At 39.5% G+C, this 19,119-nt stretch overlaps 1 protein-coding gene across 1 annotated transcript in view; it reads right to left on the bottom strand.

Annotated features, from left to right (window-relative positions):
• grin2aa (glutamate receptor, ionotropic, N-methyl D-aspartate 2A, a) overlaps positions 1-19,119 on the bottom strand; it is a 275,736-nt gene that overhangs the window by 7,479 nt on the left and 249,138 nt on the right. Inside the window, exons 13-15 of the mRNA XM_041778235.1 lie at positions 14,841-14,930; positions 9,878-9,975; positions 996-1,234 (exon numbers count right to left, since the gene is read on the bottom strand). Coding sequence (XP_041634169.1) covers positions 996-1,234; positions 9,878-9,975; positions 14,841-14,930 — 427 coding nt within the window. The remainder of the gene's footprint in view (positions 1-995; positions 1,235-9,877; positions 9,976-14,840; positions 14,931-19,119) is intronic.

Below are 19,119 nucleotides of genomic sequence, written 5' to 3'. Positions count from 1 at the left end.
CACTTCTTGCTGGAACCAGCGCAGGCCCCCTAACGTGATAAGTAGACACTGGTATAGAGAAAAGAAGCAACTTCTGTCTTAATGGCGACCATCCCTTTGTTCACAAATAAATATATAAATAGAAATCAGACTCAAATTATAAGTGCTTTTTCAGCAGATAGTTTGTGGAGCTTATCAGCGCAATTAGAATGCATTTTGCCCCAAATCAGTCTCAAAAATGGCTTTGAAATATCGTCTTCTTCAAGAAGCTCACTTTGTTGTCTCAAAGTTTTCCTCTCCTCACTCCCCGCTTCTGTTAACTTTGAAAACAGAGTCACACTCTGCCTTAAAAATAGTGCAGAGACACTGCAGTGCTTTTCGGCATGCATGTCCACGTCTGCTGTTCTCACACACAACAAGGGAGAATGCTGACCTTTATAAAAGAGCGAGAGAGAATAGATTGATTTAGCGTGGGTTTGCCTTGATTTCCTCCAAAAACATGCTGCAATTAGGATCTATTTTTGTCGATATTCAGGGCTGCCTCGTGATCCCCCCTCCCATCCTCATCCCCATCCTCCCATCTCATCCTACATTGTGGGTCTCTCCCTCCTCCCCCCTTGTTTTATGCAGTTTCTTACTTCAGCACTGGCTCTGTTTCTCTGCATGAGTTTGCACATGTGTGCATGCCTGCTCTGCTCCAAGCCCTGCCTGTTTGACCCCAATAATACCGCGTTAGCCCCGAGTATCATCACAATGCTTGTAGCCTTGAACATGACCACTGCTAACCCAGCCAGCTCACCCTAGGCACCCGTTCACATGTGCGTGCATACCCTCAGTGCCCTATTTCTGTAAGTTGATGATTAGGCCAAACTCAAGACTGTTGTTTCAAGGTGTGCGTTTAAAATTTAATTCTGTTTTAAGCTGTAGCAGTTTAAATGTCCCCCAAACCACAATATGGTCTAAAAGCATTTAGAACATGCTGGCATATGCAAACATACACCTCTGAAAGTCCTTACCCGACTGATGGTGAACAGAAGACCAGGCTTGCCAGAGCAGACCCCAGTGAAGCAGTATCTGAGCCTCCAGTAGAAGAGATGCTCAGAGACGAAGGTGATGAGGGAGAGGCCCATAGCTGTGGCCAGCATGTAGAAGACCCCAGCCATGTTGTCCACATCCAGCTGACTGGACATTACCTCGTTCTTCTCATTGTGGCAAATTCCTGTCAACCACTGGGCCTCAAGTTCTTCCATTTCACCTGAAAACAAAGGAACAAAAAGAGACTCAAATCCCTTCCTTAATGACTTTTTGGAATTTGATACAGCCTTAATCAAAGATTTTAGGATTGTTGTGAAACGTAAGTACAAACTGTTTCCTTGTGCTACATTATGAGAAAGAAATAAAGTGTTATTAAGATAGTAAAAAATCCTGTAAAAGCTGCTGTAAAATTTGGATTAATTACATTTAACAGTAGTTTTATAGGGCACACCTGTTTGTTGTGAAAGTACTGATAGTAAAAGGTGGTTGCATGGCTGTTTTAATGAGCAAAACTTAAGCTTCTAATAACTTAACCTTCTAACCTGAGCATTTTAAGAGTATTTTAGAAAGCATATTTTAATATTTCACTCTTATTTTGGATCAATAGGACCCAATGACGGACTACAAGGTTTTGCTAAAAGATCACACATTTTTGGAAATTTCTCTTTCCTTAATCCATACAAATTCCCTGAAAAATATTAAAAATATTGTTTAAGTATCACAGAAAAGTATCCCATTTTCCTGAAACAGTTTAAGTGAAACTTTATTAAAAAGCCTAGAATATTTGATTAAAAATGTTCCCAAAAATTCCTTGTAAAATCCTGATTTTTTTTAAAGCAATTTCCCCCTCTTACATTTCTAATCAAATTTGCAAAGATTGACAAATTAATTTCTGAAAATTCCATGAAGATGACAGAAAATTAACTAATTAACAATCAGATTCTCCCAAAATTAATACATAAATTCAAATTCAAATGTTCAAAAAAAAACAAAACAAACCAAAGATTCCAACACAAATCTCTCTCAAAAAATTTGAATCAAATTCCCAACAGTTCAAGTCTGTTTCCAAATACCCCAAGAATGAAAAAAAAAAAAAAAAATCAAAGCAAATTTCCCCAAGCTATCAGTGAAACATATACTCCAAATTCCATAAAAAATTCCAAACAAATTTCTTAAATTTCTAAGAAAATTCCTGAATTTTAGAGCAAATTGTCCCAACATTTCAAGCAAATTACTGAACATCAATGGGCATTTTGCACCATGATCTCAAAATTATAACACCAAAAATTATTACGTTGTATGAACACCAATATGTAATGTCCTCTCATGTACTTGCAGGGTCTTAGGGGGTTAAAGTCATGATGGTCTCTACAAACTGGGTTGGATTTATTCAAATGCAGACCTATTTATTCAAATGGCTGAAAAAGGAAAAATACAAAATACAAGGAAAAAACAACGTTTATTTTCCGCTTGCTGTCAGAGATTGTGGTAAGTAGCTATTTTTCACAAGAGCAGAATTTTATTTTTAAAAATAAAAAATTTACGGATAGGGATAAATTTAAATATTATACGCAACAAACTAAAGACCATCCAATGAGGGTTAGGACTAGGGTAAGGAGGAGGGGAATGTAATTTAAAATAAAACACCACAAACTAAGGAAAGCACAAGGGGGTTAGGGTAAGGTGGCCTAAAGATAAGGGTTAGGGTAAGGGAAGGGGAATAAATTTAGAAATAACACACCACAAACCTAGGAAAACCCAGGGGGGGTTAGGTCAGGAACCCAAACCATAACGGTGAGGATAAGGGTAAGAGGCAGGGGGATGAAATTAAAAATAACACACCACAAACTGTGTAAAAACCCAACAAGGGTTTGTCTGTCACTCCCCACCCAATAGTCGAGGTCGCCACATTCTAGAGGTCTGCAAAGCGCCCAAAACACCCCAGCATACAAGTCTGAAGCCAGATGCCTCTCAAGTTTTCTTGCAGCATTCACATCTTGAAACTTATGCACAAGCTTCAAAGTCAAGCAATTTTAAAAACTTTAAAAAATGTGTGTAAAGCTCAAAATTAGCCCCTAAGAGAATCTTTTGTGAATTTAGTTTAAAAATGTTAAAGTGTAAAAGTTAAATGCTTGTATTTTTCTTCGAGGGTCTGGTTCTGTTTGGCACCCCCATCCACTTGCCTTCCAGTCACCTCCATGTAGCCTGATAGGACAAACAGATTGTTTCTTTGGTGTTAATGAAAGAAAGGTAGAAAGCAACAAAGACCTTATCTTTTCTCATTCCTCACTCCGTGTTCCCTTTCCTCAGCCCCCTCCTATCCCTCTTAGGCTTAGTCGGTGACATTTGGCGCGTGGCTAATCCAATCTGTGTCACTCAGGGCTGGATAACTAGGGCTGCTACTGAGGAAAGACAAATATCATTGTGCTGGTCAGTGTGACGTCCTGAGGGTCAAGACTCATTTAGATGTCATTAATCCTTTTGGACAATTGAAGAGAGCCTGTCTTCTTTCACATTTGCAAACACATGAATAGATGACTCTTTCATCGTGATGTCTGCAATCTGAATCAGCAGCAGAGAGTGTAGTTAACTAAAATCATGATATCAACAAGTCACTTTAGCTCATTTTTGAATCAAGTGCATTCAAGGGGAAAGCTGTGGGGAGCTGTGACTCCCTGCACAGTTGCTCTAGCTCCAGGGGAAAGCACTGCTGAAATTCAAATTTTGTTCTCTTTTCAGCAGTCAGACAGGCTCAAGCAATAGTCTGGTGACCAGTCAGTCGGAACACAGGAACACAAGTATCTACAAGTTTTACCCACACTTTCGAGGTTTTTCAATTCCGTTTACTTTGAAGCCTCTACATTTATTCTAAGATGTATGACTGCAGCGAGAAAACTTTTTGAAAACTCTGTACTCCCCATTATCAAACACAAACACTCCATCCATTCCAGTTGGGGACAGTCACTTGATGATAGCACTCCGTTGAGTGCTTATCTGCACTCTGAAATAGAGCTCCCTCATAAATGGTTGAGCACAAGTAGTTCCTGACCCTGACTGGATGATACTCAGGTCTGACAAATTACAGCCTTGCTGCAGTGTCATAAGCCATGAATTCATACCACTGCTATTTCCACAAGGCTGATACATTTGATCATGACTGTTCCGTCAAGAACTAGTACAAACAACTTAACAGATTCTACAAAAAAAATACAATCTGCACTTGAGCGTTTGGATTTGTAGCTATGGATTCTGGTTTTTTGACTGTGGCATGTTTGCCGTTACTGACCAATAGCGTACTAGCAGGCTTTGGCAAAATAATCTGTATGGACAGCAAAGGAAGGCTTATCACCATCCATACTAATTAAGAATGCACTAACGCCTGGGTTTTTTCAGACTAAGAAAAAGTATTTACTTTTGGATACTCACTGATGACAGGCACAGATAGGAATACTTCATATTATATTACAGTTCCTAAAACGTTTTAAAAATGTAATGTAAGCACATAATCTTCTTTTGACATCCTCTTTAGGTTAAAATACCACAATACTCCAGTTTTGCAGTGTGCTATAAAATGATATTGAGTACAGTATCTGTAATGTTCAGTAAGTACTTAGGCTTGGTATCAGCACTCATGCCCTACAATGGCATCAGTATCACTGCATCCCTAATGTTAATGACACCATCTCCCATTATTGGTATTAGGATAATTTATTAATCTCCATACACAAACATCTGCATTAAAGTGCAGCAAAAAATTTCTTCTAGAGCAAACATTTCAACTTGAGTGAGGCTGTTATGCAAGATCCAATACGCATTCAGATTCTGAGACAGTTTGGCTTTAGAACGCAGATCTTTGGCAACCCCTCTACCACTACCGTGGGACACTAAAACTTTCAAAATAAAATGGATTCAATTCCCAGTCAGGATTTGGGTTATGGTAAAGATATGGCATTGTATACCATAAGCTAAAAGTCTTAAACCTGAACTGCAAAGCCTGATTTCAAAATATTTTACATATCTGAGTAAACAGTCTGCTAATGTAGCAAAGGCTAAAGCTAACTAAGCTATGTTTGCTACGAAAGATACATCCACAACGCAGCTATGTAGCCAACATAGCTAAAGTTCAAGCTAACAAAGCTACATCAGAGTATGTTACATTTGCTAAAGCTGTCAAAGAAAACACCCACACACTGTCCAACTTACAAAAAAGGGGGGTATTTATTTGCAGTGTTTCGGTACTAGGCCTTCATCTTCATGCCAGAAATAGAAAATAGAAATACCCCTCTTTTTTGCAAGTTGGACGATGTGCAGGTGTTTTCTTTCAACAGGTTATTACATCACCTATTTAGCTAATGTAGCTACATAAGCTTAAGCCAGGTTCGCTGAAGCATACGTTGCTAAAACTAATGTAGCAACACTGGCTTACTTAGTTACAGTAACTACATAGCTAGTGTAGCTATGTTAGCTTTAGCTAAAGCCAACGCCATTAAAGTGAGCCACCATTCAAACTACTTCTAAAACAGGATGATACAAAATGTAATCCCAGATTTGACCTTTGATCTTTATATCTGTTATTTTTTAAATGTTGTTTACTCTGTTATGTCAGCACATTTTTTTTATTTGATGAATGTTACTGCCAAACTTTATTTAATGAATAAAGTTGCACTTAAAAATCAATCTAAAATTGGAAAAATATGTTGTTCCGGCATATCTCCCTTTTGAGGAAAGACCTATCAAAGCTGGGCTATTTAACTTTTCAGACTGTACTGAAAAGAATTAAGGGATGAAGGCCATACTCCTCAGCCACAGACATACTGACTACATGGCAGTAGAGCATTAATGTTTTATAGAAATGCAAGCAGATGTTGAAATAACAATTTAGCCAATTAAAGAGCATGTTTTCATCCCTTCTTTGCTGTAAGACATCCTATATGCCAACATTTTTCTCATGTTTGCCCATAAAAACACATCAGCTTGGCCAAGTTCTTCAACCCAATATAATTCTCTTACTTGATTCAATAGTTTGGTACGATAGATGCCAACATTAAATTGATTTAAGATTGATAAACACTGCCTACTGATACCTGGTCATGCCACATAATTTGCTAAAGGCTGATGTTTGTTGACAGGGATGATCGATGTTAAGTTGATGCATCCCAAAGATTTTATACCAAACAAAACTTAAAGAAGAGTTATTCTGACAGTTATAGGGTTAGTGTGATTATGATGAATATTATGAGTAAAAAAACACATTTCAATCATGTGTTTTCTAAATTTGGTTGATTAAATGCAGCCAGATTTCTACCAAATGAAGAGTCCTCTGGGAGCCAAAAGAGCCAGCTCTAATTCCTGAGCTGAGCCAAATGAGTTGGATTACTAAAAATAGCTAGAATTCCCTCAACAACATAAGGCAGTTGTGGGTTGGTGCTAACTTGGGTACTTTTAGGTACTATCAAACATAAGAAGAGTAAAGACAATATCATTTCAAATGGTGGATTACTCTCTTCCGCTGGAGAATGAGTCTTTGCCCCAAGCTCAAATATCTCAGGGTGTTTGTCATGAGAGAGGGTAGAATGGACCCTGAGATGGACAGGTAGACTGGTGAACCTCAGCAGCCTATGGTCATGATGTTCTGGTAATGACCGAAAGAATAAGACTGCGGATTCAAGCAGCTGAAATGAGATTTCCCCAGCTAGGCTCAGCCTTAGAGAAAGGGTGAGTAGCTCAAACATCCAAAGGGAGGTCGGAGTAGAACCACTGCTCTTTTGCATTGAAAGGAGTCGGTAAGAAAGGAGATGGTTAAGGTGGTCACCTCCCTTTGAGGGTTGTCAAGGCATGTCCGCCTGGGAGGAGACCTCTGGGTAGACCCAGAACTCAGTGGAGAAACTAAATATCCCCTTTGGCTTGGGAATGCCTAGAAGTTCCCCAGGAAAATGTCACTGGTGAGAGTAATGTCTCGGTTGATTTGCTTAGCCTGCTTCCACCGTGACCCAGCCCCAGATAAACCAAGGACAATGGATGGATGGATGAATGGATATCATTCTAAAGCAGTGGTTACGAGTCTTCTCTCTATCAAGCAGCCACTACCCCTCCAAGAAGAGCTGAGGCCCCACATTAAAAAAAAACTGCTCTACTGCTGTGAAAAATTGGAATAGCCAAAACAAAACCTTTTCATGAACTACTCAGAAGTGCACTATCAGGATTGTAGTTTGTATGATTGAGCCCAATTTTAACAGAGCAGAGAGCAGACAGACCCTCTTACCTTGTTGGAGTAATTTGACCGTATTGATCCACCAGTGTTAGTTCAACCCTGTAGAGTTCAAAAATCTGTGGTATGTGTCGACAAAGTTTCCCATGCCCTTGGGCATAGTGTTTAATTGTGTTTGGATGTTGCCTGTTGTACAGTGATCCCTGTGGTGGACTGTTGTTGTTTTTGATGGGAGACACATTTGCACCATGAGTGAAGTTCTCCACCAAGTAAAGGTTTCCACTTCTGATTTTAGGTGCTTCTTAAGGACACATGAAGCATATTCTTCATAAGTATGCATTGCCTTGGAGGTTGACTTTCTACTTACGACAGATTTTCTAGAGTTACTGCAGCTCTGTTAACCTTGCAAAGCAGGTGGATACGCTCGTTTCTGTGTTTGTTACTGGTGAAATCCAGCTTGCAAAGCTCCTGTCTGAACCATTTGGGCCCGGTGAGAAAGTGACAGGATCAATCAGCTTCGAGGGGCAGTACTTTCCGATGCCTCCGAAGAAGCCGGTGCAATTATGGTGGAAGACATTAGCGTGGATGCTGCTGAAGTGCCAGTTTTACATGAACTTGGCGACATTTCATTATTAAAAGAAGAACAAAGAACAGCAGTGAGTTGTTTTCTTTTCAAAAACATCAAAAGTCGTGTACTGACATATCTACAGTTACCATGATTTGCGTTATGCAGTTCTTTATGGAGTTTACTCCTTCGGTAGGGGCACAGTAGGTAGCGGCTACGTCACGTGTTTTGTTGCTCTGATTGGCCCGTAAAGATGTGACAGAGAGAACGTTCATCCAATCACCCTCCGAGTTTTTTTTTCAAAGGCTCTTCCATTTCCCAAACGCTGTCTATGAATGGTTTTCCAGATGGATGTGTGAAGCAAATCCATCTTGGGTGCCAGGTTACAGCTCTGTCATACTTTAAAATATTTTACACTGGAACATGTAGTTTAATGATGGACTGATATAGAAAGTTTTGAAGTGTTAAATTTAACTCTAAATGAGTTTAATTAACATGGCCAATTTTGCAATGTATTTTACTCTATTATAGAGGTTTGGGCATCTGTTCTCTTGTTGGTTTTGACAGTAAGAAAATATCATATTTTACTGTACAACTCCTCATTAGCTGCTCAGTACTTAAAGTAGACTACGTTCAATATTTTTCACTTTTACTTGAGTAGAATTTTTGGCCAGTATTTGGAATTCAACTAAAGTAAATTACACCAAACGTGTATGACATGCTTTTATTTTAAAGAATGTCTCCATCTCTTTGGTCTGTCACTCTTTCACTCACACTTAACCGTTGGTTATGATTGAAAATGTAAGAAATATGGGTTATGATTTGTTGTTAAGGTGATGGTGATGGGTCCTGACCCTGGAACAGTTAAGAACCACTAATCTACAGCTCTGTTCATAGACAGAATATCAATCCAAATAAAGACTAAATCAAGAAACTTTGTTTATGTATTTGTCCATTTGTTCTTCACCTTACATTGTATCTATCTGATCAAGTAGCATCTGCCAAGACACCTAGCCGTCGTCATCTATCACTGGCCAGGCCTCCTCTCACACCCCATCTCTCTCTTTTCACCTGACATGCACATTTTCCCTGTCGTCCTCTCATCCCTTGATTCCATGCCTCGTCCTTTCTCTGACCTCTCTTTGGCATCTCACGCTCTCATTGTCTGTGCATTTCTGTGTCTCTCATCACCTTATCCATCCATCTGTTCGGCCCTTTTCTTCCTCTGTCACACTTTCTTTGCTGTCCCTCCGTCTCTTTTGTTGTGCCAGATCTCTCTCTCTGTCATCTTCTGCCTTTGGATGATTATCTCACAGAAGTTGTTGGCGTGGTGTAAATGTAAGACTGGCTTCAAACATCCCTTTAGCTAATGTGATGAATGACACAGCTATAAAACCAACAAGCTTAAAGTGATTGGGCTGGATTGGGAAGAAAAACAAAGCAAAACAAAGCTTGATTTTTGTGCTGAAAACATTATGCAGCCTTAATATGAGATGGAGTGTGGCCTGCATGCTCTGCAGCCCTGATAAGATTTGGTTAGAGAGGATTATTGTGACACCAGAGCTCATTTAATCAACTTCAATGCACTTAATGTAAGTGGCTGTGAGCACTTGCATCAGCAAAACGCTCTCGATGTAAAATGTAAATGAATCTGTCACCGAAACCTCGAAGCTTTCTTGCCTTTTCTCTGTTTTGAGCTGGGAAATTGTTTATGTAAGAACTTCTGAGGCTACTGTAATAAAGGAATGTGGTGATTCAGATAGAGTAATACACACAAAACATGCACAAGCACACAGATCTGGTACTGCAGAGAGGAATATATTAGAATAACTTACACACTCTGCCCTCTGTTTAGAGCAGGCTTTTGTGTCCAGAATAACATCAAAGGACTATTTATACTTCACTGCTTTCCCTTTGTGCTGTCAGCAGACAAGGCAGTAGAGGTTTGTGCTCGAGAGTGTGTGCGTTTCAGAGATTGTGCATGAATTACAAAGCTGGCAAGGAACAATGTAACCCCCTCTTGCCTTCGTGGAGAGTGTCAAGCACTTTGATTTTAGTGTAGAAGAACGCTGCAGGAGCGTGTTTCTCACCATCTCCGATAATGGCGAGGATGGCCAGATCCACCTGTCGTTTCCAGTAGGAGCCCTTCTGAAGTGCGATGCCGTAGCCGGTGGTGGCGAAGATGTACCTGAACAAAAGTGCATTCACACACAAACACAGAGAAAGATACATACACAGAAACTGTATGTTTAACCTGTAAACTTTAATTTCATCTTAACAGACTTTAATTTCATGTCAGCTATGTTCTGGTATCACGCTCAGGGTGGGAATCGCTAATGTTTCTATGATCATTGGGCCTCATTCGCCCCCTGTTCTTGAGAAAAAATAGTTCTTAAAATGCTCTCAGTTTTTAAGAAGATTCTGACATTCTCCAAAGTTTCTTAATCTGTGATACAAAATCTAAAAACACCCACGAGAACTCTTACAAACATTTGAGTGATGATACAAGAGTGAATAATGGGGTTGCGGTAGGCTCAGTGGTTTGAGGCGCACCGCAAGTACATGGACAGCCGGGGTTTGAATCCAACCTGAGGTCCTTTGCTGCGTGTCTCTCCCTGTTTCCGACTCTATCCACTGTCCTCCTCTATCAAATAAAGGCATAAAAATGCCCAAAATAAATCTTAAAAAAAAAAAAAAAGGTGAAAAATGGGAAATTTGCACTCATCCGTGCTTAAATGTGATAGGATAAGAATGACCCATTAAAATAAATTCTTTAAAGTTGAATTATAAATTTAACCCTTCATATAATTTAATTATAAGCACAAATGCAACATTTAAATATGCTCAAGTATTCATCTAAATGTATTGTGATCGTTTTTGGAATTTGTTTTCCTTCCTTCTTTGCACACGTCCCTTATACATCCATATATGGGCATAATGGGGGGTTTCTCCATGCTAATTAGAGAAAAACGTGCACGTGCTTCCAGCTTACAAGCACCTGACATTCATCAATTTAAAAACATGGATGCAAACGATTAAGTGGTTTAAGAATGTGTCATGAATCCCACATAGGTTTTTTTTTTTTAAGAAATTTTCCTAAGGACAAATTTAAGCAAGAGTCTTAGGACAATATCGGTGAATGAGGCCCATCAAGGTCAAGATTTTAACAGCCATTTTTATGTTAGAGTTTCCTGCTACAAAGACAATCAAAACTGAGAATCCACATTTCATGTTAATGACAAAACATGTTTAACTTTGTGCACTAAAATTTATAAATTAATTCAAAAAATGGCTGTTGTATTGGAGCTGCTTTTTGTTGCCGCATCTCATTCATGTTGGGTGTTTTTTCACCGAGAGCCACAAACAAAAGAGCATAGGGATGATGATGCCACTTTGATAAATCTCAGCTTTATCTCCAATTTCCACACACTTTTCCGTAAACCGAGGCGGAGCAGTTTTGCAGCAATTGAAGGCGAGCGTTTTCGCACACTGGAAGCGTGTCTAGAGCGCTGCACAGTGCACCCCTGAGCAGCATGAGACAAGAGGGCACAAAATCACAGAAGAACTATGAGTTCATCCAGGGATAGTCTGTCAACAGCAGTTAATTTCGCCTTTTTGGGTTGATTTGTCATTCATTTTGACATGATTCTATGATTTTATTGTAACCACCATTCGTAAGTACAATTAGAAAGTTAAAAGTTTTATGTTTGCAACAAAGGATATTTGGTTTCATGTAAAATGCTATTGCTTTCCGCTGGCTTTCCACATTTGTCTGGCTGTTTGGATCAATCTGCTCTACATGGATTGACACAACTAGATAGGCTAGAGAGCTAGTGTGTTGTATGTGGAAATTGGGGGTTGCTGTATTAACGTTGGTAAGACTATTTCAGTTAAGATATGCTTGGTAAATAAATATGCTTCAGGACACAAAAAACAGCCTACATCACAGCTTTTCATCAATAGCCAATCATAAGGATTTTGGGGTGGCCAAACAGATACAAGGGGGCTCTGGTCAGCCCTTACAAACATGGCTCCGCCTCTGGTCAGGATGAGAACAGGTTGCATGTGGTAGAGAAGGAATACACCAACAGCTGATATCCACATTCAGACAAAACTAGCAGACTGCATAAAAATGCCAAACTTTCTAAGAGTGTTGGTGCCTGAAGGTGATTAATGTGATCTACGTGCTGCTTTTCGTGGCTGTAATCCTTTTGTCTTGATTCAGGAAGGCATTACAATCACACATATGGATTGTCTTGTTTATCAGTATGTTTATAATTTCTATTTCTATCCCAGTTGAGACCGAAAGCAGTTGACTGATTGCAGTTGAATTAAGACACCAACCTACACCTGCTACCTTCATTTAGTTTTGAAGTGAGCACTGATTGAATTCTTCAGTGAAAGCTTCACCTCATTAGATGTATTAACTAAACAGGAAACCACAATTTTTGTTTCATGGATGACTTTCACATAAGGGAAAAACTATTAAAAGTGACCTTCCTGGTTAAGGCTGTGTGCAACCCCACAGTGCTTTGTGAGTAAGCAAGAACCAGGAATGCCACTTTTAACAGTGTAAAATCATCCATGACCTAAAAATGTTGGTTAAATGTGTGAAACAAACAAAAAAACTAAACTATACATCCTTGGCTTACCCCAAGGAAGCAAAGTTACTGTCAGGCGTTTTCATAATTTCTGAACCTGCTTCTTTAATTGTGTTGAATAATGTAACATCTTACAGATGAAACAGACAGTACACACTCAGTATGTTCACATGCAGTTGGAGAAAGTCAAACTATTGTGTTAACCCAACTAAAGCTGGACTTCTAAAATGCATGTAGACATGGTAGTCAGAATGAATCATTGAATTTCTCAAAGTTTGACTAACACGCCTACAAAATGTGATTACAGACAAATGTACTCTTAAATATATACGTCTCAATTGGATCCAAACTGGACTAGATGTTCTGTGCATTTTCCAGGTTTTGACCCAGAATTGGAACAGCATAAATACTAAGAATAGCAGAAGTCACAGTGTTATCTGCTTCCAGATATTACTAAGGGATAGCATGTTTTCTTGTTGCCCCAGAAGTATATAGTAGAGTCTTTCCAAAATGTACAGTAATGTAAGGTTTTTCCATGTTTTCACAGCTTGACCTACATCCAGTTCAAGCTAACCTTGCAAAGCAAATGGATTGGCCAGATTCCATGTCAATCATCAGACAGATCCGTCTTGCAAAGCTCCAATTTGAAATGACTGTGCCTAGTCTTAGAATGTACCTAACAACCAGCGTCATTTGAGGACAACTATTCAGTAGCTACTGGCGGTGTTTAGTTGTACTGAAATCCTGTAGCAATGGCTGCCGATCATGTAGCGATTTGATGGATGTAGATATAGCGGCAGTTTTATTAGAACTGAACGACATTCCTTTAACAAAAGAAAGGAAAAGAATGGCGTTGAAAGCTTTTCATGACAGAAAAGAGGTTTTCACTCTTCTCATGACCTGCTTCGGCATGAGACTGGGTAGTTACAGGCGGAGTTTAGTTGTACTTTAAGCCGGTAGACTTGCTGCTGGTGTAGCGATAAGCTTAGATGATAGCGGGTTGCTATCAGATATGGACAGTATTTCTTAATTGAAAGAACTACCGGTTGAGATGTTTTTGCACTTCTCCTGTGTCCTTGGCATGAGTTTAATCCACCTACTAGCACCACTGTTCGAGTAGCCTGCCTGCTAATCTAATGTTACTTAGGGGAGCTGTGCAAACCCACTACTTCATTTTGTCTTGTCACTCTGACTGACCCAATTTTTTAAAAGTCCACTTTGCATGGACATTCACATTCCAGAATGTGAAATATATCCCATTCAATGGATACATGAAAGAGTCCTCAGTTGTGTAAAGCAAGACAAACAGGAGGAGGACCATGCTGACAAGCTGGAAGGGATCTTGTCGCCAGTCTAGGGTAGTGTGGATGGACGTTAACCTTGCGTTAAACAAGAACAAAAGTTTTTGCAAGCCTACTGACCAGCCTTGGCATCAACTTCATTCACAGAGAAGCTCCGCCATTAACAATCTATGGCAGCATATCAGCTCAAGAGAAGCGCATGCTTACAGCGTCATTTGTCTTGTCACACTGATTGGCCTGTCATGAATGTAACAGAGAGAATGTTGCTCCGGTCACCTTCTGAGAGACTTTTGAGCCGTCCCGCCCTTACCAAATGCTTTCTATGGGAGCTTTCCCAGATGAATGTAAAATATATCCATGCAGTGGATATTAGAAACAGTTGATCTGTCATGTCGGGTTGGGCAAATATGCTCCTGTCAATAAATAACACTAGGATGAGTGTTAATTTTGACAGCTATTTTTAACTGTAGTCTCAGTCTTTAACATTTTAGTCACTTCTACCCTTTTTAGTTTTAGTCTACGAAAACTCAAAACATTTAGTCTAGTTTTAGTCCATAAAAAGACTTTATAATTTAGTCTTAACTTTTAGTCCAAGCATTTATTCTCTTGCTTAAATCATTAGCAAGTCATGGCCATGTGTTCAATGCACTCTGCCAGCCTGGGGTCCCTGCTTTCTACAGCTGAGAAGAAGAATAGATACAGATGCACTGCATTTTGACAGATTCAGCCACAGTGGAGAAATATCATGGATTTTGACTGTCCGATGAAAACAAAATTATATTTTAGTGGAGTTTTAGTCATCTTAATGAAAACTAGATTTACTTGTTGCCAGTTTTCGTCATCAAAGATGTATTTTTGGTTAGTCTTAGTCTAGTATTTCTGGGGAAAAAGGCTGTCAACCAGCATTTTTAGTCAAAGTTTTAGTTGACGAAATTCAACTGACTGGGAAAAGGACAATAGTCCAGCTATCAAGCTAAGCTTGACTTTACAATGCATGTCAACATACTGGGTGTGCTAATGAATAATTAGTGAACTTTACTAAGGCACAGACACATTAGAAAAACTATCAAGACAACTTTACAAGTAAAGAATGGTATGATGACAAGACATCAACAACACACGTCATTTCAAAGAATTAAAACTTTGGTTACCCGCTTCCAATGGTCACCAGCTTACACCCTTCATCTCTGCCAGCCATGTAGTTCAACACTGCCGCGTCATAGATGAAGGCATCGAGTTTACTGCAAAAGAGGAGAGAAAAAAGCCGAGGAAAGAGACAGAGGTAAACAGACAAGAGGGTGTGAGGGCATGAAGATGAAGCGCGAGCAGTTTCAATTTCTCTTAAAGAGAGTGAGTGAGAAGCGCACAGGAGGAGACAGAAAGCAGAAGGAGGAGGCGGGGGGCTTATTTTTCAGAACATGTTGTTGTGGATCAATTCTAAAGTGTTAAATCATCTCCAATAGGGGTGCAATCCAAGCGTAGCCAAGCACACAGAGGACACAGTGGGGAGTGGCTGCGGTTCAATACGGCACGCTTCACTGGTGAAAGGACCTTGGAGGCAAATAGACGACCTAAACAAACTTTAGACAGACACAAACATTTACACTGTCTCTCTCTCGCTCTCTCTCTTTCTGCCTCCGTCACCACACACATGCATACACACAAGAGCAGGTTGCGAAGTGGAACGTTCAAACGAAAATTATCCCAGACTCAGACTGACATTTTCAATGTAACTGATGCCATCACAAACTGCTGCTCTCTCACTCTGTCAGAGCCTGTACTCTCTCTCTCTTTCTCTCTCTCGCTCACATATATCCACACAGAGAGGCCTGGTAATAGCGCACTGACTGGCTGGCATTTACTGAATGTCAGATCCAGCCCTCTAACGGAGGCTCACAGCCGATAGCTCAGCTGTGTAATTAGCTTAACCCAGCGCTGGCTTCATCCACACGCAGGCTGTGTGTCCAAACATGTAGCAAAGTAGGCGTGTGTGCTGGGTGGGTGCGCACACTTAAGCATGTGTGTTTTAGGCATGTGTGGCTGTGCTGTGGAGCGTTATTTTGGGCATGGATATGAGCGAGCATGTCTGGCTGTAATGGCTTGGAGTGGGATTTAGCCATAACGATCCGTCACACCTTTTTTAGGGTGTAGAAAATGTTGCAGTGCAGATTTTCTCGCCACTTTTCAATGCATGCATTCGAATGTCATCTTTATAACGTGGCAAATCAGCATCGAGGGCAACTGTGAGGATCTCATTTCACACCGCTACAGGGAGAGAAACTTATCAGGATATAACCTGCAGGCTGACCTACTGCAGAAACCTGGACCCTAGATCAAACACTTAGGCAGAACTATGACATGAGACCTGATTAAAATGACTTGAAGCATTCATGTTTGAAAAAAAAACAGCATTTTTCAACATTTCCAAAATAAGAATAACTATTTTGGTATTTCGTGCATGCAACCACTTTTCTAAAGTTCTAAACACCTTAAGCACAAAAGTATTCAAAATCTGGAAGTCATATGGGCTTTAGATTTGCAAGAAAGTCAGAAGAGCATAATAAAATTCACGAGGCTCTGTGGTGTGGTTATGGGGTCAGAAACAACACAGAAATGTTTTAAAATTAAAGCTCATAAAGTGGGAAGCTCTGGAAAAATAGCCAAGATTTGTTGTGTGGATGTTTGTAATGCACTAAAAATATGGTTTTAGAAACTTCGTTCAGGAGCATGCCTGACTTGTTCATATTTCTCTGACTCACATCCCTCTCCTCCAGAACCCCCTTTATTATCAGCTTCTTTCCTTGTTAATACAGGAACCACTGGGGAGCGACACAGAGTCCTGTCCCCTCTGGTTTCCCAACTTCAGCCCAAGATCAGCAGACACCAGCCAGTAATCGGCCTCCTATGTCAACCTAACGTCACCTGGATCATCGATCCCTCGCACTAATCCCTTACCTTTTCATCATGTTTCCAACCATGTTTGCCACTCTACACCCATTTTTGCCACCTCGTTTTGCTACTTTGTAACTCATTTTCATAACGTGAGCTACCCATTGTTGCCACTTTTTTGCTACTCTTAACGCAGTTTTGCTTTTTGTTGACCGTTTTTCACACCTTAGACCAATTTATGCCACATTTTTCAGCTTTTCGCCATTTTTGACACCTTAAACCAACTTATAAAACTTTTTAACAGCTTTTCACCCACACTTTATGACTGTTTTTTGCTGACTTTATCCTATTTTTGCTGCTTTTATCTCAATTTTGCCCTTTTTTTACCCATTTTGCAACTTTGTAACCACTTTTCTTCTAAAAAAAATTTTCTGCGTAAATCAATTTTATGCCAATTTCACCATTTGCCACTTTTAACCCCTATTATTGCTTTTTAACCCCTTCTTACTGCTTGAGCTGCAAATTTTTTCCCTCTTTTGCCACTCCTAACAAGGTTTTGCCATTTTTCTTTATCATTTTGACACCTTAAACCAATTTATGGCACTTTTAACAGCTATTCACATTTTTTTCACCCATTTTTGACCTTTTCTTGCTGACTTTATCCTTCCTGTGCTCTCCCATTGTAACCACTGTTTTTACCCATTTTGCAACTAATTAACCACTTAACTTCTCCCAATGTTTCCACCTAATCCATTATGTGCCAGTTATCACCTCTTAAACTATTTTTGCCCTTTTTTGACACCTTTGACCAATTTTTGCCACTTTTACCACAGCTTTTAACCCTTTCATGCCTATCTGTTAACCTTTTGCTGCTTTTGTGTTAGATTAATGTAATTTTTTATGTAACTCTTCAACCACTTTTGACCAAACTTTTTCTGCTAATTTTTTGCCACCTTTAACCATTGTTTTTGGTTTGCTTTAGTTTTTGTTGCCAAATTTCAATTTTTTTGCCTCTTTTTTGTGATTGTTTCATCATTTTTGCCTCTCAAAGTTATTTTAGTTCCCTCTACTTTATTCTCTGGCATTTTTATGTTTGTGCACATCATGGCTTAGCTATGAAGTCTGACTTTGCTTTTGAAATGGTTTAATATATGTGCCCATCCTAATTGTTAACATAATATTAAAAAAAAGGTAATTCTGTTTAAAGTAAAAGAGTTTATATTTGGAAAAGTCCATATTTTCTAACAGCATGAAGAAATAAAATTATTTTTTGTTTCTTTGACTAATGTGGTTATCATTCAGGGATAATATTAAATATGGTTATCGAGTATTACCTTTAAAATGGACCTCAATTGTCCTCACCTTCATGGGACCCCCATTTGGCCGGGCCTCAGAAAGCTCTCCCGTTACACCCCCACCTTAAGGTCAGCCTTGGCCCATGTTTTTCAGCCTGGTGATGCTGATATTATATTTGCAAAAGATACTAATAAAGAATTGAAGTTGCAATGAAATAACTCAGAAAGTCACTCGTTTGCCCTGTTGCCATGAGTTATGATGTTTTTTAGTCCTTGTTGGTCTCAACACTTGTTATAATTGTAATGTTTTTTAATTTAAAATTATCTTGGTGTTTTTTAATGTTTTCAGGTGTACAGTTACTTGTCCAACTTGTTTGTGCTCTGTACACAAATGAGGATTAAATTGGATTCAATTCCTAAACTGCAATAAAAACAAAACTTTTCTTCCTCTGTGATTCATAAGGAACCCAGAATGTAATCAAATCAATCCAGCTCCCCTGTGCATAGTTTTGCTTCCTGTGGCTGTAACAGATTTTGCGTGTAAAGCCTGTCAGCATTATGTGTGATCACAGCTAATCCAGCCATCGAGCCTCAAACAGCTGAATGCCGCACTGTTGCTCATCTGCTAATACCGCTGAATAGAATTATCAATGAGGGTATTACAGAGTGCACACACACCTGCAGCCTCATCTACGTCGGCGTGTGTGCTTAAATTTTCAAGCACTCTGACTGTGTGCATGTGGAATTAGTTTACCGAGGTATGTATGCATTTGCGTGTGTGTTTAGCACTGCACTGATAATACCACAACACAGGCAAGAGCAGTATTATGCATGCTGGAGCGCTTTGAGCTGTCTTTACATGTTTACATCCTGCTTTAGTTGTGACTTATGGATGAGAGAAAATAAGCTGCAAAAATAACTGCAAAATATTCATGATTTATAAACCACCATTTGCTGTGTGTAGTCTTTGATTCTTCTTCTCCTCAAGGCAGCTTGACCTTTGAGCCTTGAAATAAGATTGGATGCTGCCCCATAGCCATCAACCAATCAGATATGACATCTTGTTAACCTTTCATCCTTTTTCCAAATGTTATTTTTTCCATTATTTCCCCTTCTTTTCCTCTGATTCCCTCCATGTCTTGAAATCTCCCCCTTCTTCTTTTCACTCCTTCCCTCTGTGTTTCCATCTCTCGTTCTCCTTTGCCCCCCTTTTTTCATTCCATTACCATTTTCTCCTTCCCCAGTC

Source organism: Cheilinus undulatus, linkage group 21, assembly GCF_018320785.1.
Source record: "Cheilinus undulatus linkage group 21, ASM1832078v1, whole genome shotgun sequence".
Taxonomy (NCBI): domain Eukaryota; kingdom Metazoa; phylum Chordata; class Actinopteri; order Labriformes; family Labridae; genus Cheilinus; species Cheilinus undulatus.
This window is presented reverse-complemented; position numbering and strand designations above follow the sequence as displayed.